Source organism: Oratosquilla oratoria, chromosome 23 (assembly GCF_046742065.1).
Source record: "Oratosquilla oratoria isolate Oo_2021 chromosome 23, ASM4674206v1, whole genome shotgun sequence".
Lineage (NCBI taxonomy): Eukaryota > Metazoa > Arthropoda > Malacostraca > Stomatopoda > Squillidae > Oratosquilla > Oratosquilla oratoria.
This window is the reverse complement of record NC_134799.1, coordinates 58,932,076-58,950,114: the sequence shown is the minus strand read 5'-3', so window position 1 is coordinate 58,950,114 and position 18,039 is coordinate 58,932,076. Positions and strand designations below refer to the sequence as shown.

The 18,039-nt window shown below is 37.6% G+C and overlaps 1 protein-coding gene across 2 annotated transcripts in view; it reads left to right on the top strand.

Moving 5' to 3' along the window:
- Positions 1-18,039, top strand: part of cutlet (chromosome transmission fidelity protein 18 homolog) — a 52,862-nt gene that overhangs the window by 15,459 nt on the left and 19,364 nt on the right. For both annotated transcript variants that reach the window (XM_076207133.1, XM_076207132.1), the window contains exons 4-15: positions 216-332; positions 484-676; positions 1,372-1,576; positions 6,239-6,394; positions 6,533-6,635; positions 7,305-7,414; positions 7,615-7,836; positions 10,522-10,718; positions 10,937-11,065; positions 13,725-13,844; positions 15,416-15,641; positions 17,294-17,464. In XM_076207133.1, coding sequence (XP_076063248.1) covers positions 216-332; positions 484-676; positions 1,372-1,576; positions 6,239-6,394; positions 6,533-6,635; positions 7,305-7,414; positions 7,615-7,836; positions 10,522-10,718; positions 10,937-11,065; positions 13,725-13,844; positions 15,416-15,641; positions 17,294-17,464 — 1,949 coding nt within the window. The remainder of the gene's footprint in view (positions 1-215; positions 333-483; positions 677-1,371; positions 1,577-6,238; positions 6,395-6,532; positions 6,636-7,304; positions 7,415-7,614; positions 7,837-10,521; positions 10,719-10,936; positions 11,066-13,724; positions 13,845-15,415; positions 15,642-17,293; positions 17,465-18,039) is intronic.

Below are 18,039 nucleotides of genomic sequence, written 5' to 3'. Positions count from 1 at the left end.
ATGAATAGTCAAAGGTTTAAGTAATATGTATGAATGACACAGAAAAATAAAATTTACTCTATTATGTAATATTCATTAGACACTATTATTTAATGTAGCAAAATGTGTCAGAATACTTTAATACTATTTGAAGAATTTATGTGATCTTCAGAAAAATGCGACTGAAATAATTAATTGGATTTCTACTAATTCTCTCTGATTATCTCTTCATCCAGGACCAGGAGTGACTAGTTATGATGCAGAAAAAACAGATTCACAAAAGCGAAGTGTTGAAGAAGCCTTTGATGATCTAGATAAAGATGCTGACTTGGATGTTGACCTTCTGGGGAATAGTAAATAGATTCTTGCTCACAGTATTGTAGTTCTACATATGGTTATGAAATTTTATGGGTTATGCTGTATGTATGGTGTTGTTAAATATTGCAACCCTTCATATTGTACACGTTGATAGCGGCTACTGTAATGAGAATGTATATATTTCAGAAAGGAAGAAGAGGAAACCTTTGATACCACTGATTGATCACTTCTCTGATCCAACCCTTGATCTTGAAAAGCACGAGAATGATTTAACCCTAATAGATCGCATTGTTGCTGAACGTAAAAAAAAAAACATAAATGAATTTCTGGAAAATGTTTCTTCAAACCAAAACACAGTCATGAATGACAACAGAGAAAGGTATAGATTCTCTCTCTCTCTCTCTCTCTCTCTCTCTCTCTCTCTCTCTCTCTCTCTCTCTCTCTCTCTCTCTCTCTCTCTCTCTCTCTGTATCTCTATCTCAGTCTTTATCTCTGTCTCTCTTTGACTTTATCTCTGTCTCTCTCTGTTTATATCTCGGTCTCTCTCAGCCACCACTTTCACATGCTTATTTTCGTTTCTTATGTCTCTTAAATCTATGGGTTCTTCCTCTTCCATTTTGTCCTCTTTAACGTACATGATACTTGTAATGGAATTACTTTTAGACAAGTCTGTTAGGCCTTGTTTCAAAGGATTACAAAGGCAGAGCATGCCGACAGAAGACCTTTTGGTCCATATCTAGGTGGGATGCAAAAAAATCATAATGATAAATGAATAAAAACTAATAATGTAAATAACAAATAAAATACATTAATAAGTGCATAGGTATAGTTAAATGATAAACAAAACAGGTAAATAGAAAATAAAAATAAATTGACATATAACTAATAATAAATGAGAATCAATCAGACAAATGATAACAGAACAAAAACAAATAATATAAAACTTATGTTCATCACTTCTAGTATGTTGATAATCTTTTTCAGTGCCATTTTCCTTTTTCGTTTTGATGTGCTACTATGCAATTGTGTATGCAGCTATTTAAATTTATTTCCAATTCATTCCCACTTTTGAAGGCATACAATGAAAAAATGGATTTATCGACATATCCCAGAACAAGCTTTTCAAACTCTGTCTACTGAAGGAGGGGAGAGGCTTTATGTCACTGTCATGGACGAAGATCTGTGGGAAAATCAGACTAAGGGAATCACTAAAGGCAAGAAGGCAGTCAATTTACTTAACACATCCTACAGAACACTCAGAGCTCAAGCAGATAAAATTGTAAGTAACAAAAATTCCTTATATAAGCTTATGTATGCCTTATATATTTGTAATATGAAGTGTTCATTTTATCAGTTTGAGTCAGAGAATAGACTGAAGCAGTTATCAGTGGAATTTGGGGGTTATGTGAGAGGAGAAACCAGAAAGTAGATTGGGCAAATGTAAAATATTGAAATGGTGGTGGGTTAGAGATTAATTTAAAGGTGAGACTGGAGGAAGTTTATAGCTTTTAAGTTATTTAGGATCACGTGTAGTTGGGATTGGAACAGTGGAGGCCTAACAAAACAAATGTCTTTTGCTACATGCAAAGGTGGTTTGTGGGTGAGGTAAAGTATCTGCTGGACTTTGTTGACTTTATTCAAGTACGAAGATTTTGTACAAGCTAGGTCCTTGACCTGAGCAATACCTTCTGCCAGGTACATGACCTGGGGAGCCCTCCCTGCCAGGTCGGTGACCTTGGCAGTCCTATCTCTCAGCAGTGCATTCATTGTAATAAAGGGGGTTGGTGAGTTGCTGTATGTGAGATGTGTTAGTTATCAAATATAGGCATGGGTGTTAATTCCATTATATAGGGGTTAGTTGTAAGATTGGTGTGTGGTTAGATATGGTGTATGTACATTACGTTATGGTAATGTAATTGGGGTAGGTATAAGAAAGGATTCAATAGGTTCTGTCTGGTGACATTAGGCATCTCATGTTGATGACACTGTAGGAGCATCCTGTTATGATTTTACATAGGTGTTTTGCATTTGGGAAAGTGGTGAGGTTTGCAAAGATTTGAGGTCTTGCCAAAGATGAATACCATGTTGCATGTGTGTGGATGACGTGTGTGGTTGGTGATGGTTACAGAGGTGGAGATGAATTATATAGTAAAGGAAACAAGTATGAGTGAAAATAGAGGACTACAAGGAGTGAATGTGCCCATGGCACTACATGGAGCAGACTTGGAGTATGAAAGAGGCAGAAAGTAGGAGCCTAAACATGCTTGAGAGGAGGTGATTGAGAAGTATGGTGAGGGTTATGAGGGTAGATAGATAGATAGATAGATTTATTTGGCAAAGAATCAATATACATGAAGTGCAGATAATGACAAGAACACATAGTTCAAAATAATAATTGCAAATTGCCGAGGATAACACAAAAAAGCATGTATGCTTATTTCCATTGGAGGTGAGGCAGAGAGCAGGGATGGAAAGAGAGCTGTAAGATGGGGTTGATCACAGAATGTTGAGATGTTTTGAGCATATGCAAAGAATGAGTTACTGGCAGGAAGAGTGGGAAGCAAAAGTGGATGGAGGGAACTTGAGTGGAAGACCAAGAATAAGATGGATGGATAGGGTGAAGGGGGTATTAGATGTAGGAGGAATGACTGTCAAACAAGGAAAAGAGAGGTCAAAAGATAAAAAGTGAATTGAGCGTGGTTGTAAATGGATAAGAAAATGATGCAGCCTTAAAGGATGTTTTTGTTTTCTACATAAATTTCTTGAGTGGATAAGATTGGAGAGGGGGGCTTCATATAATGAAGTTAACCACTTCAGTACGGGACTTAAATCTCGCGGGCAGCAGCCAATGCCAGCCGTATGACGTAACGTAATAATATTCGCATCATAAAGTATAGTCACCGCTTATATCGATCGTTCTCTCTTTCACCCGCGAATTTTGAAAACCACAGAGAATGGGATTCAGGGCGCATTTGGGAGAATGTAAAAACACAGGGGCGACTACAATAAATATAATCAAGACGCCGATATGGCAGCGTCGCGAATCCACTTGCTCCTCATGACGCCTACGTGTGCGGCACCGTATGGAAGGGGTTAAGAGTACCCAATCATGAGGTAAGTACATCAGCAAACTTGAAATACAATTGAAAGTTATTACCTTCAGGGGTATCAGAAAAGATGTTAAGGAAATTAGCTCTAGAAATATAATTATAGTTCAAAGCCTTTGGGTCAAGACATGAAGCTGACAACATTTCAGCTGCTAATGAATTAGGTACAATTTGTGACCTCACAAATGAGATTTTCTCAGGCCCAGTTGAAACGTTTGTATTCACTATGATATCCTTGCACTGTCAAAATCAGCAGCCTTATACTGAGGATCCTGACCAGAAAATTTAACAACAGATGGACCGTGATGCAACAAAGCAGTGAAAAAAATACATGGGAGCGACGAGCGATTTCGCTCGGGAAAGTTCCAATGTCGCTCTCGCAAATCCAATAGCGGGAGCGATCCCCCACAAAAAAATCGCTCCCGCGGCAAGATTCAACGTTTTTCATGCATTATCCATCATTTGGCAATCCCTGAATCCCATCACCATTGATGAAAGGATCAGAGCAAACACAACTTACCTGTGATCAATCATTGCATTATCAATTGATATCATAAAAACAACGCATCAATCAACTTTATTTTTTTGATGTACGTACGTATGTGGATATGGTATAGCTGCTAGAGTTCAATGGATTACCAAGCCTAGCTTCATATCAGCTGCATGCACATGTATTAGACTAGACTCTACACGACTATCGTGCTACATAATTTCGCTAGTTGCGAATTGCATGGTACCTCTATGCAGGGAAGTTCATTGGTTGCATGCAGCTAGCTGCCCAATCAACGCGCTGACTACATGTACAATGCACCATACCCAATACCACATCACCGCATGCATACGTACACTGTACATATGCAAATTCGCTCGAGGCCTAGGAGGGAAACTGGGAAATCCCATTTATAACTTCATTCGCGTATTTATGAGAAAACAAAATAGAATTAAATGTTTGGTTAGTAATTGAAAGTAAATTTAAATACAAATATAAACATTTGATAATTATATATACATGGCTCTGGAAGTATCAAAAATGGCTCTGGTAATTAAAAAAATGGCTGGTGAAAAAAAAAAAAATTAAAAATGGCTCTGGAAAAATAAAAAACTTTTTTTTCCCTGCAACAAAGTGAATATATGAGCCATTGTCTCGATGGATTTTGAGATGGCAATTTGGGCTAAGAAATTTTTTGAAGTGGGGCAAAGTAACTGTAATCCACTCCTTAATAGCATGAAAACCAAAATCTATACATGCAATAATAATGGCGATCATGTAAAAATTCACTCCACAAACTGGAAACTCATTTACCTGGAAGAACATAAACAATGATACATACATACATATACCAAGGCTTTTTCCCCCTTGCAAGGGAGGTAGCCAAAAAGGAAAAGGCATAAAATCATTCCCACCCATTCCATCCCTAAATACACTCCACACCCCTCCACCCTCCCTCCCATCTTAGCACCTCCTGGATGATGGGTCATCCCTGCACCTTGTCCACTGCCCTGGGTCAGAAGCAGTGTCGCAAGACACAGCACATCCACAGCAAGGCCGCTTCATTAAATCTCCGACCCCCCATGCATACAGGAGGAGACAATAATACAAATTGTCCATAACTCATGAATAAAGGAAAACTGTGCTGCAAGGGGTAAATGCAATAAATAATTAATACAAAATGGTTACTGTCCACTTAAGCAACATGCCTGGCTAGAAAAATGAACTATTGTCCAATTATTACACTATAAACAAAATAATACAATATGGCATGCATGCATAACCAAGAAAAGATGTACATGCTTGAATACTAATGGCAAATAGTCACTGAAAAGGTAGCAAAAGTCACTGAAAAGATAGTGAACAAAACTGGCTGACACAGAGATGATTTGCGTAGATACAATCTGTTCAATATTCCTTCTCCATCTGGGCTCCAGATTAAAGCTGACACATGCAGGAACAATAGGTGATCCTTTGATGAATGTAGGTGATGATTGTGGGAATAAAAGTTCAAAAACAAGATGCTAAGCTGGAGACCACTACAGACAAAGCGTGTGCACCATTTCATGCAAAAATATCAGAAGTCACTGGTAGGAATTGTTCCAATGGCACCATAATTAGAAATCTGTCTGCAAAAAAAAGGGGAGAGAAAAGGGGAACAAAAAACTCATGCACCCGCGAGAAAAGTATTGGCCAGCTAAAATTCACACTACTTCAAAATTCAAAAGTAGTATTTGTTCATAACACTTTAGATGTATGATGTTTATACAAAAGTAATTGTTTTAACGCACTGCCACCATTTTATGTATAGGGTGGCTCAAATGAAACATGGTAGATTATAATTAATGTGTAAATTACACTACAGTGCACTCGGAGGCAAAATCAAGACTGCCCAGTTGGAGGTGCCAAGCTTTGAGTTAGTGCGGGAAACATACACGATTTGCCTTGGTTCTCCTTACAAAAAGACATATGGAATTGTAGCAATGCCAATAACAAAATCAATATACAATAAAATCTATGACAATTATGCAAAGGAAAAACACAAACACAATTGAACATTTCACAAGTACAATACATAATACTTGTACAATGCTGTACATAATTATAATATGTACACAATGGTACCGTACCATTACAGTGGGGATGAAATGGATGGGAGTGGAATTATGTCTTTTGACTTTGGCTACCTCCCTTGTAAGAGGGAAAAGCTCTTGATATATGTATGTATATAAGTATTTTGAATTATTGGCTCCTCCCATATAGTAAAGATAGCATTGCATGGTAGTATACTGAATGCCATAAGCTATATACATACCTATTGTGGACATCTTTTTTATATCTTCAGCGAGAAAAACTTCAGGCAAGAATTGTATCTGCATCAAACCAAAATGCTGAAGATTCAGGAATGGACTCTGGTATTGAGGATAGTGATAGCCCAACAGAAGCTTTATGGGTTGAACGATTTAAACCAAAACACTATCTTGACCTGCTAAGTGATGAAGTTAGTAATGCCTGGAGCAGAAGTTTAATTTCTTATTGAAAAAATATACATCATTTTAAAGAAAAATATGAGAACCTGATATCAGATAAATGAGTCAGTTTTTATATTGTGCTTAATGAAACTTAATTTTCTTTTCAGTCAACAAATAGGACTGTTCTACAGTGGATAAAGATGTGGGACAAGATAGTCTTTGGTATTGTTAAGAAAGTAAAGAAGAAAGATGAGAAGAAAGATAATAAAGGTAGTGGTAGTCTGGGCGTATGTTCATCCTATGAGAAGTCTGGGGGCAAAATATCTAAAGCCTGGATACATGATAGACAATTTTGTTGCTGTTTCTCTTTCATAGGTGGAGGAATGTGTTAATACAAGGGTGATACTCTTGTAACTTGGAAGCATCTCCACAATGGGACTTAACAGCTAAAGCTGGTTTACATCTGCTTCATTATGTGGCAATCCTCCTCCCTTATCAACACATAAGTCAAACAGAAAAGATAAGGATAAATCCACTCTCCATTCACATCCATCTCTTGTCCTCTTCCTTTCCTGCTCAACAGACAATCCTCTTTTGCTCAAGGCTTCCTTTACCCCATTTATTCATTCCATTCTCACCCCCCCCTCCCCATGTTCACTTCTTCAATTTCTGTCTTCCACACTCTTTTTTGCTAGTTTTCTTCACACATTCTTTCCTTATGCCCAAACCATCCCAGTATTATTTAATTAGCCCAATCTGCTAGTTTCATTTCCATTGCCTTACCTCCTTATTGCCTTACCTCCTCATTGCCTTACCTCCTCATTGCCTTACCTGCCTTACCTCCTCATTTCTCACTCTCTTCATCCTCATAACCCACACCATACTTCTTATATGCTCCATCTTCCTAAGTTGAAATAGGAAAATTCTTTTTGTTTTCAGATAAAGATGGTAAATTCAACAAGTTTGGCAAATTCAATAACAATAAAAAATTCAATAAAGGACCTGAACTCATTGTTGATTTAGATGAACAAGGAAGACCTGTGCAGAAGGTAAGAAAAGTATAGAGTGAACATGATATGTTAATGAAATAGTGATGCTGTTTGCAATATGTATGTGATATTTTGCATAGATATGCAAAAAATTTATTTTGTCTTGATTTTGTATAGGCTTCTAAAATTGAATAAGAGTGTAGACTTTCATGTAGACTACTTGTATTTTGGTTTGAAGATAAAAGGATGTTGTTTTACAGACAATTCTGTTGAGTGGTCCACCAGGACTAGGCAAGACTACATTGGCCCATGTGATAGCTCGCCATGCTGGATATAATGTTGTTGAAATGAATGCTAGTGACGATCGAAGTGTGGATATGTTCCGTACCAGAATAGAAAATGCAATTTCAATGCAGTCTGTGCTTGGTCCAGATCCAAGACCTAACTGTTTAATCATAGATGAGATTGATGGCGCACCAGCAGTAAGTGAATATTAATTGCTTTTGATTTTATTTACTCATGGATTGTAGTGGCGAGTTGATGGTGGAGATGTGTCTAGAGAGTTGATGATAGCAAATATAGTATTTAGAAAGAAAGTCAAGCATAAGTACACATGGGAGATGTGGTAGATAGGACTTTAATAGTGGTAACCAGGAGAAGGGTAGGAAGAGTCTTGGATGTACATGTTCTTAGGGGAGAAAGTGGGGGAATATCAGATAATTTTTTGGCAGAAGGTAAGTTGCGAGTTGAGGATAGAGAAAGAGGAAAAGGACAGAAGGTAGGGAAGTGCTTAGAGTAAACTACTTAAATGAGAAAGAAAAGAAGTATGAGAAGAGTGGGAGGGAGTGAAAGATAGAGTAGAACTAGGAGTGGAGGAGGAATGGGGATGGTTCAAGGAGGTGTGCAAAGATGGTGTGTGGAACAAGGGGGATGGGAGGCATAGAAGGAAGGGTAGCAAGTGGTGGAATGAGGAAGCAAAGAAGGTTGTAGAAGAGAAGAAGTGAGCTTTCACAGATTGGTTACACAATAGGACGAAGGAATCATACGAGAGGTACAAAGAAAAGAGAAGTAAAACATAAGATAAAGGAGGCAAAGAGGAGAGCAGATGTGAAATGGGGTACTGGTATGACAGAAAATTTGAAAGTAATAAAAAGATGTTTTGGAAGGAAATTAAGAAAGGAAGAGGAGGCAAATCAAGTAGAGAAGAAAAGGTAAAAGGCGCAGATGGAGAGATGATGTATAATGGAAGAAAAGGCAGTAAGAGGAAGATAGGCAGAATATTTTATTGAGTTGCTAAATGTGGAATATCAGATCATTTTTACCTCCCAGTTCCCTCCACTATCTCTAGCCATCTCCAATCCTCCATAATGCTTCTCTTAAATTCCAAACTTGTAACCCATGCAATGCCATGGGCACAATCACCCAGTCACACAGTCTTCTCATTCCCCCAAGACATTGATGTGCATCTCATACTCTATAATTTATCTCTGCCCCCACTTCCTTTTCCTGTTACATTGGACCTTACATATTTCAGACTCTTTACTTCCTCAACCATCTCTCTTTTAAAGGGTAACCAACAAGCTTAGGTACAGCTTTGCATTTTCTCTTTTGCAATGTTTATTTTCACGAGAACCATATTGAAAACAAATATCTGAAAAGTACTATTTGAGGGACTTTTTGATGAAGATATTTGATGTCTGATAATCTGTATTCTAAAACACGATATTCAGTACCATCTCGTAATAGTTCCAATGACATCAAGAATTGTGTACCAACCCAAGAGTTCTGTAGCAAAACAGACAGTATTCAACAATATTGAAAGTTTTTCATTGTCTCTTGAGAGTAGTCTGGAGTCTCTCAACTCCCTAAATATCTCTGACAACAGCCAAGATGTGTGGATAGATGGCATAGTTATGGGTTGTCGTTTTAAACTGGAGTATTTCTCTGAAGAAGTTTTCATATTGGTGCATTGTTGGTGCTTACCTATGTGCATGCCAGTTCTGCAATGCTGTCTTTGGACATTCAAAAAAATAAGCAAGGATAATGTATGTGACACATTCAATATTTTTTACATTGTGCTCCTACACAATCCTGCATCACATTCACACAATGCCACTAAAACTTTGTAAACAGGGATGTCTATAGTGTAATACAGATATTATTTCATCTTGGGGCCCAAGTGTGCCAGCAAAAAGGTTAATTATGGTGATTTGTTACTACTATAAAAAACTAATTATTTATATGATTTAGATACATTATTTTATATTGTTTACACATACACCAAGGGCTTTTTTCTGCCTTACAACGGAGGGTGTAGGGGAGTGGAGTGTATTAGGGATGGAATGGGTGGGAATAGTTTTTATGCCTTTTTCTTTTTGGCTACCTCCCTTGTAAGGGGGAAAAAGCCTTTGGTATATGTATGTAGTATTATTGCAAGAGAATCTATCCCCATCATTTAACTCCCAGTTTATGTTCTGCACATGAATAATATCATTGTTGCTGGGTGGTTGTTGTAAGCTTTCTTCTACTTTTCTCTCTCGAGATCTATATGTTATTAATATATTATTATTCTCTGCCTCTTTTCTCCCATTCTTCTTATCCCAGTTTCATCCTCAGTAACTCTTTCTTTATTTTCATAATTCCTGAATTTGATATTAAATAGCTTGTGACATTTGACATCATCACCATATATTAAATAGCTTGTGACATTTGACATCATCACCATTCATCAAACACAATGACAATGCATGAAGAATGAACACAACTCATGATGTCACTTCAGAGTAGATAGTGTTACAAGTAGGTTTTGGGAGAGTGGCTGAATCAGACAGTATTTTGGGGATATGATCAGTGATTTCAAATTGCAATAAATAAAAACTGAGTTTTTGAGTAATTTATTTAATATTGACTGTGGGAAGTACTAGAAACTAATTCTGGTAAAATTAGACACTTTGTATTAGTAAGGTGGTTACCCATTAACATGTACCTCCAACTTACTACTGCCCTTGTTTGTTTCCTCACTACTGTTGCTCATATTTAATTGCTTCCTCCTCTCACATACCCTCTCAGACTCTTGCACTAGCTGCATCAGCCCCTCTTCAGACTCAAAATCTTCATGATTTCTTTAATAATTAAGATACTGAAGTGTGATATCTTTTCTTCTACAGCCTTCTATAAACTACTTGGTAAGTGTTCTGTCAGGTCAGGGCACTGCAAGCAAAGGAAAAAGAGGCAAGAAAAAAGAGGATCATTCCATGCTCCAACGTCCGGTGATTTGCATATGTAATGATCTTTACACCCCAGCACTTAGACCTCTACGGCAGCTGGCTTTAGTTATTCAGTTCCCTCCTACCTTAACTTCAAAGTAAGTCACATGTACGTCTCCCGTTTTCATTCATCATAATTGTTAAGATTTTTTAGGTGCTTGAAGGTAAGTTAGTGCATTGAAAGGAATTTTATTAATCAGGTTTGCTGAACATGCTTGTTGGCCTAATATGTTGTTGATTTGTCAGTATTTGATATGTTGTGAATAGGTCACTTGGAGTATGAGATTAAACTTTAAAATGTATTTCTTCATTGCAGACTAGCTCAGAGACTTTTTGAAATCAGCAGGAAACAAAGGCTTAGAGCAGATTTAACAGTCTTGATGTCTTTATGTGAAAAGGCAGAGAATGATATACGATCCTGTTTGTCTGTGTTACAATTTGTTAGGTCAGTATATTCATGTATTTTCTTAACATTAGTAGGACAACTTTGGTCACAGTTAAGTGCCTCCTAGCTTAAGCACTTTACTTTTAGTGTCTTACCCAGGGCAGTGGACAAGGTGCAGGGATGACCCATCATCCAGGAGGTGCTAAGATGAGAGGGAGGGTGGAGGGGTGTGGAGTGTATTCAGGGATGGAATGGGTGGGAATGATTTTATGCCTTTTCCTTTTTGGCTACCTCCCTTGTAAGGGGGAAAAAACCTTGGTATATGTATGTATGTCATGAAAATATGTTTTACTTTGATTATAGTCAGATATAGATATAATTGATTTATGAGAGTATATTTCATCAGTAACTAGTAGTTTCAGAGGGATCAGTTTGTTGAGTGTAGTTGGGAAGGCTTATGGGAGGGTTTTATTTGTGAGGATTAGGAGAGGAACAGAGGGAGTAATAGGTGAGGAATGGTGTTGGTTTAGGAAAGGTAGGGGTTGTGTGAATCAGATTTTTGTGGTAAGATGTATGGGAAAGCTTTAGCAAAATGTTAAAATGTTTTTGGGGCCTTTATGGATTTGGAAAAGGTGATAGGGTAGACAGGAAGGTACTCTGGGACATTTTACAGATATATGGGATTGGGGGAAAGATGTTAAGAGCAGTCATAAATTTGCATGAGAGTAGTAGAGCTTGTATTGGAAATGGAGAGAGTGAGTGGTTTGAGGTAAAGGTGGGACTGCATCAGGGATGTTTCATGTTGCCAAGGTTGTTCAATGTGTTCATGGATTGGGTGATATGGGAGGTAAAGGTGAGGGTAATGGGCAGAGACTGGAGATGGTTAAAGAAAATGGAGAAAAGTGGGAGATAAGCCAGTCGCTATTTGCTGACAACACTGCTTGTAGCAGGGTCAGAGGGGTGGGGATTAAAGGACTTAGTGAGGGAGTTTGGGAAGGTATGCTGTAGAAGAAAGTTGAAGGTAAGCGTGGGTAAAAGTAAGGTCATGAGATGTATAAGGGAAAAGGATGGCAGTGAGTTGGAAATAAGGCATAGAGGAGAGGCTGGAAGAAGTGGATAGCTGTAGGTATTTGGGGTTGCATGACAGGAAGGGGAGTGGAGATGGAGGTAAATTGTAGATTGAGAGAAACAAATGCCTTGGGGGATTAAAAAGTGTCATGAGAAATAAGCACCTGGGAATGGATGCAAAGAAGAGATTGTATGAAAGGGTGATTGTCCTGATGACTTTGTATAGGGCAGAGACATGGAATTTAACCACTTCACTACGGGCCAAAATCTCGCGGGCAGCATTAGCTGCCAGACGTACAATGTTTCGTCATAATACTCGCATCATAAAAAATAGTCACCGCTTATATCGACCATTCTCTCTTTCACCTGTGGCAGCCTCGCGTATCCACTTGCTCCTCATGCCGCCTACGTAGGCGGCACCATATGGAAGGGGTTAAGAAATGTAAGGGTAAAAGTTTGAATGTGTTTGAGATGAAATGTCTTGAGAAATATAGTAGGGGTTACTAGATTGGATAGAGTAAGAAATGAGGAGGAGAGCAGGAGTGGGAAAAGAGGTGACAAATAGGGCAGATGAAAGATTAATGGGAAGGTTTAGACACATGGAAAGAATAAGTGAAGAAAGATTAGTAAAAGAGGTGTGGAAGGCAGGGGTGGGGGGAATGACCTTGAGGGGACAACCAAGGATGAGATGGATGGATAGGGTGAAGGAAGCGTTGAGAAAGAGGGGAATGTCTGTTGAGCAAGGAAAAGAGAAGGCAGGGGAATGGGATGAGTGGAGAGTGGCTGTGTGTAGATGATATTGTTATGCAAGGAAGGGAGGGATGGGGGATGGGGTTAGGGAGTGCTTATGTGTGAATGATATTTTGATGAAGCTCAAAGGGATTTTTCTCCCATTTTAATTTTTCTGTACGAGGGAACAGAGGAGGGGAAGGGTGCTGATTAAGTGAAATGGCCGTGTTTTGCTCCATTGCTTCAGACCCAGTGCAGTGAGTGGGATACAGGGATGACCCATCATCCATGAGGAGCCAAGATAAGGGTAGGAAAATATGGTGGAGGGGAGTGGAATGGGTGGGAGTGGGTAAGTGCCTGTAACTTAGCTACCTCCCTTGCAAAGGTGAAAAAGCTTGTGGCATATACATAGACATTTCATCAAGACTTCCTTCAGTTCTTGTAGTTGCCATATTGAGGAATTATATCTATTATTTATTAAGTTTACAATGACCTTTATAAGGGTGGGAAAAGTTTAATTAAAGCACATACCTATACTAAAAGACATGCCTACCATCCCTCCAGGGATGGTACATTATTTTTGAACTGGGAAAATTTATTAATAGTTTCAGTGAATTCTTCGAAAATAACTATAGATAAATTATTTTAATGTATACAATACAAAAACATTCTTTAGATTTTATGTATGTGAGAGAAAGATTAGAACAAATAATGTCTAAGTCATATAGATTTGACCTAGAAACTAGTTAGTCTATTTGCTTGAAAGTAGAGGAACACCAATTGTTTCTTGTTTTTGTTGTTTTACATGTATATATTTGTTGCTTTGTATATACAGATGTATTATTTATTTTTATTCTTTTGACTTATTTTTGTTTTGAAAACTTGCTAATATTCCTCATGTAATTCTTTGTTGAATATCTAGGAGTACTCATCATGAACTGAAATTAAAAGACATTGATGGAGCAGCAATTGGACAGAAGGACTACCAGCGATCTTTGTTCAATGTCTGGCGTGACATCTTCTCCATACCGAGGCCCAAGAGGTGGTGATCAGTCTTATTCGTAGCTATTTTGAACAGGTTTGGCTGTTCAAATGATTACATATGAGATTTCTGTAAAAGTCATGTGAAGATCACTTGTATACAAGTATGTATGGGATGATTTCCTTACTTCTGTTCAAACGGAGAAAGTAATAGGGCTGCAACTACAGTGGTAATACAGTAAACTAGTCATAGCAGTGAGTGGATTAGATATTTCAAAGAAAGTAAAGAGTGAATTAGACAAACTAGACAAAAGGAGTTTAATTGGATATGATGATATGGCAGTTTTTAGTGATGAATGTACTAAGTAGGTCAGCTTCCCCATCACAAACTTTTTCATCAACTTCTTCCCATGTACCCGTCTGGTGAACATGACTAGATTCCTGGGGGGCCATAGTCTTCAGCAAGAGAGATCTGTGGGTGTGGTTTGATTTATGGTAATTTGGATGGCATAAGTATCTACTTGTGTATGCTATCACTGTAATGATTATATTTTTCTTGTGTGATCAGTAAAACTTGAGTAGTAATTTGGTCACATGAACTAGTAACTCATTGGTATTAACCTGTTTTCTTTTCCTTTCACTCAGTAATCCATTTGGAATTTGGAAAGGTGGAGTATTAGTAATGTAGTTTGAAATTTGTGAACAGCAAAATGAAAAGTTAACATTTGTGATCCTACAATATCTTCTTATTACAAAGGATTACAAAGGCAAAGCATGCCGACAGGAGACCTTTTGATCCATATCTAGGTCGGATGAAAAAAAAAAAAAAAAAAAAAAAAAAAAAAAAAAAAAAAAAATTAATAATAAATTAAAACTATAACAATGTAAATAACAATTAAAATACATAAATAAATGCATTGGTATAGTTGAATAACAAACAAACAGGTAAATAGTAAATGATAATAAATTGACATATAACTAATAATAAATGAAAATCAGACAGACAAATTATAACAAAACAAAAACAAATAATATAACATAAATTATAATAATTACAGCATCTTACTTAGGTATTTATCTAAATGATTCTTAAAGCTTCGAACTGAACTACATTGCACTACCTGTGCAGGAAGTTTATTCCATTCATTAACTACACGGTTGGCAAAGTTGTTTCTACCTACTTCTAAATTGAATCTATTTCCGGACAGTTTGAGACCATTGTTTCTTGTCTGATTTTCATTCAATGTGAAAATTTGGTCACTTTTGATGTTGTCAATTCCCTTTAAAATCTTAAAGACCTGTATCAAGTCACCTCTGAGTCTACGCTTTTTTAGGGAAAACAGATTCATGTGCTTAAGTCGATTTTCGTATGATTTATTTTTGATATTTGGAATCAGTTTTGTGGCTCGCCGTTGTACTTTTTCCAGTCTGTCAATGTCTTTAATGAGATTCGGTGACCATACGGAAACAGCATATTCCTCTTTGAGAACTTAATATTAGTGATCCCTCAGCATCTCCCTACTCTCTTCATGATAGTTTTGGCTCTTGAAGATTACTGAAGTTATGACAGTTTGACAAGATGTCTTTGCACTCATTTTGTATCTTTTTATTTTGAATTTATGTATACTTCAGAAAGCGGCGATGCAATCCCCATGAGGAACAGCTGGACAAATCAAGCACAACTTTGTCTGACAATGCTGATGCTGATGTTGATGAAATCGTGTTAACTTCCCCATCATTATGGCGCTTCAATAGAATTCTGCAGACGGTTCAGTCTTGTGGTGAATATGACAAGCTCACACAAGGATGGTTTGAAAACTTTCCTAACATGAAATTTAAGCACACAAGTTTAGACCCTGTAAGTATATTTCTGAGTGGCTTGGTTAATTTTGTTTATTGTACAGGGACTATATATACCATTACATTTTGTTCTTTTATTGTCATTTGATGTAAGCTCTGTTTGTTAAAGGGATTTTCTCTGCCTTACTGTTGATTTCAGATGATATATCTATCTACCTTTATACCAAGGGCTTCCTCCCCCATATAAGGGAAGTAGCCAAGTCAAAGTCAAGCACCTTTATTATCTACAGTGAGACCTCTCATTAACGGACATTAATTAGCTGTGTTTACGGTGTTTTCGCTGTGTTTTTGCTGTTTTTGGTGCTGTTGTTTTACTAGGCCACCCAAAAACCACTCCAAATCAACAGATTATTCACATCAACGGACACCGTTACTCCCCTTTTAGTCTGTTAATGAGAGGTAGTACTGTATGTGTATGTATATCTGTGTGTATGTATACATATATTTTGATACATTTGCTGTGTCTTGCTGTTTAGCCTCTTACCTGAGCTGCATATAGAGGATAGGGATGACCCTTCATCTGTAAGGAGTTAAGAGAGAGACAACAAATATGTTTTAGATGGGTATATGCTCTCACTTAGCCATTCCCCATACAAGGGAGAAAATGGCTTTTGGTATATGTGTGTAGATATAATTTGAAAGTGAAACTTGGTTATGGCAAATATTTTGCCAAGTGTTTTTTATTCAAGTGAGAAATTTGAAGTTATGAAAGTCACAGAAATATCTTGGGAAGGAAAATATACTCGGGAAAAGCTTTTGAATTAGGAATGTTTTATACAGTTAAACAGGAATGTATATACCAAGGGCCCATTGCCCTCTCGTAATGTGGTAGTTGAGCCAAGTACTCACCTACCTTTCACACATCAAAATCCATTTAATGCTTCTCCCAGAAACAGAAAAGAAGATTCTGAATGTTTTTGAGATGAAATACTTGAGGAATATGGAAGGTTTTACAAAAATAGAATGAGAAATGTGGAGATGAAGAAACAGCTGTCAGATAGAGTTGATCAAAGAATGTTGAGATGGTCAGGGTATGGAAGGAGAGGAAAGACTAATAAAAAAAAATGAGGCAGAAGCAGATGGAGTGAATGTAAGAGAAAGGACATGAATCAGGTGGATGGATAGAATAAAAGGGGCATTGGTTGCTTGACAAATGTCATTAGAGTCGAGAAGAGTGAGTACAATAGATAGGAGGGAATGGAGGGTTATTGTAAAGGGATGAAAGGATGATGTGGTCCAAAATGATGTTCTTCTCATTTGATCTAAAAAAAAAAATTTTAGTGGAAGAGGAGGCAAGGATCATCATGAAATGATCCAGTGGGAGATAGATTAGTTCCAGCCCTCGGGCCCTGCTTTGGAAGTGTTGCTTGCGTCTTGATGCCCTACCTTCAACCTGGTTGGAGACAAGGAGGACCCATTTCACATGGGGTGCTGAGATGGGGCAGAGCATAAAAAGAAATACATTAGTCAATAAAAAAAATGGGATTTAAGTTAAATAGATTAATTTACTTCTTTAGATTGGCAATTTTATTTTATGTTCATATGTTTTTTTAATACAAATTTTCTTTGTTCTTTTAGCATGGCCTCTGATAGGATCATTCTTCTTTTTCTGCCTTATCTTATTGTAATGATATGAATTATTTGTTTTAGATAAGTGCTGGCTTAGATTGGGCATCTTTTACTGACCTGGTGTATAAAGAAATTCACCACAGTCAGTCATGGTTACTTATGGCCTATCTTCCATATGCCTGCGTAACATATCACCACCTATTTGCAACCCATCAGAGGCCTAAGATTCATTATCCAAACCAGCAGTATGAGGTAAGAACTTGAGGTTTATTTTATAGGTTAAGTAAACAAAATATTCTCAGTCACCCAGTAAGCACAGTGGTTGTCAACCTATGGCTCTTTCAGGCCACTTGCATGGCTCCAGAAACTTCTTACAAAATTATTATTACATCAGTATGATGTCATATACTGTGATGATATGGTTTCATGTCACACACTCCCCCTATCGGGAGGCTAGGATGGTGCCCCTCACAGATGGCTTTGCAGTGTAGAATTTAATGAACCATGCCCTTGGTTCAACTTCACCGGTGGCAGGATTCGAACCGCCCTCACCTCGACCTTCGCTGCAAGTAACGGCGCCCTAACCCGCTCAGCCAACGAGCTTCCTATACTGTAATTTTTGTAAAACATTCTAGGGAAAATTATACTGGCAGATAAAGTTGATGAAAGAATATTGAGACGGTTTGAGCACAAGGAAAGAATGAGTGAGAAAAGACTACCAAAAAGAATGTGGAAGGCAGAGGTGGATGGAGTGAATTAGAGGGGAAGACGGAAAATGAGACGGATGGATGAATTAAAGGGGGCTTTGAGTAAAAGGGGGACCATGT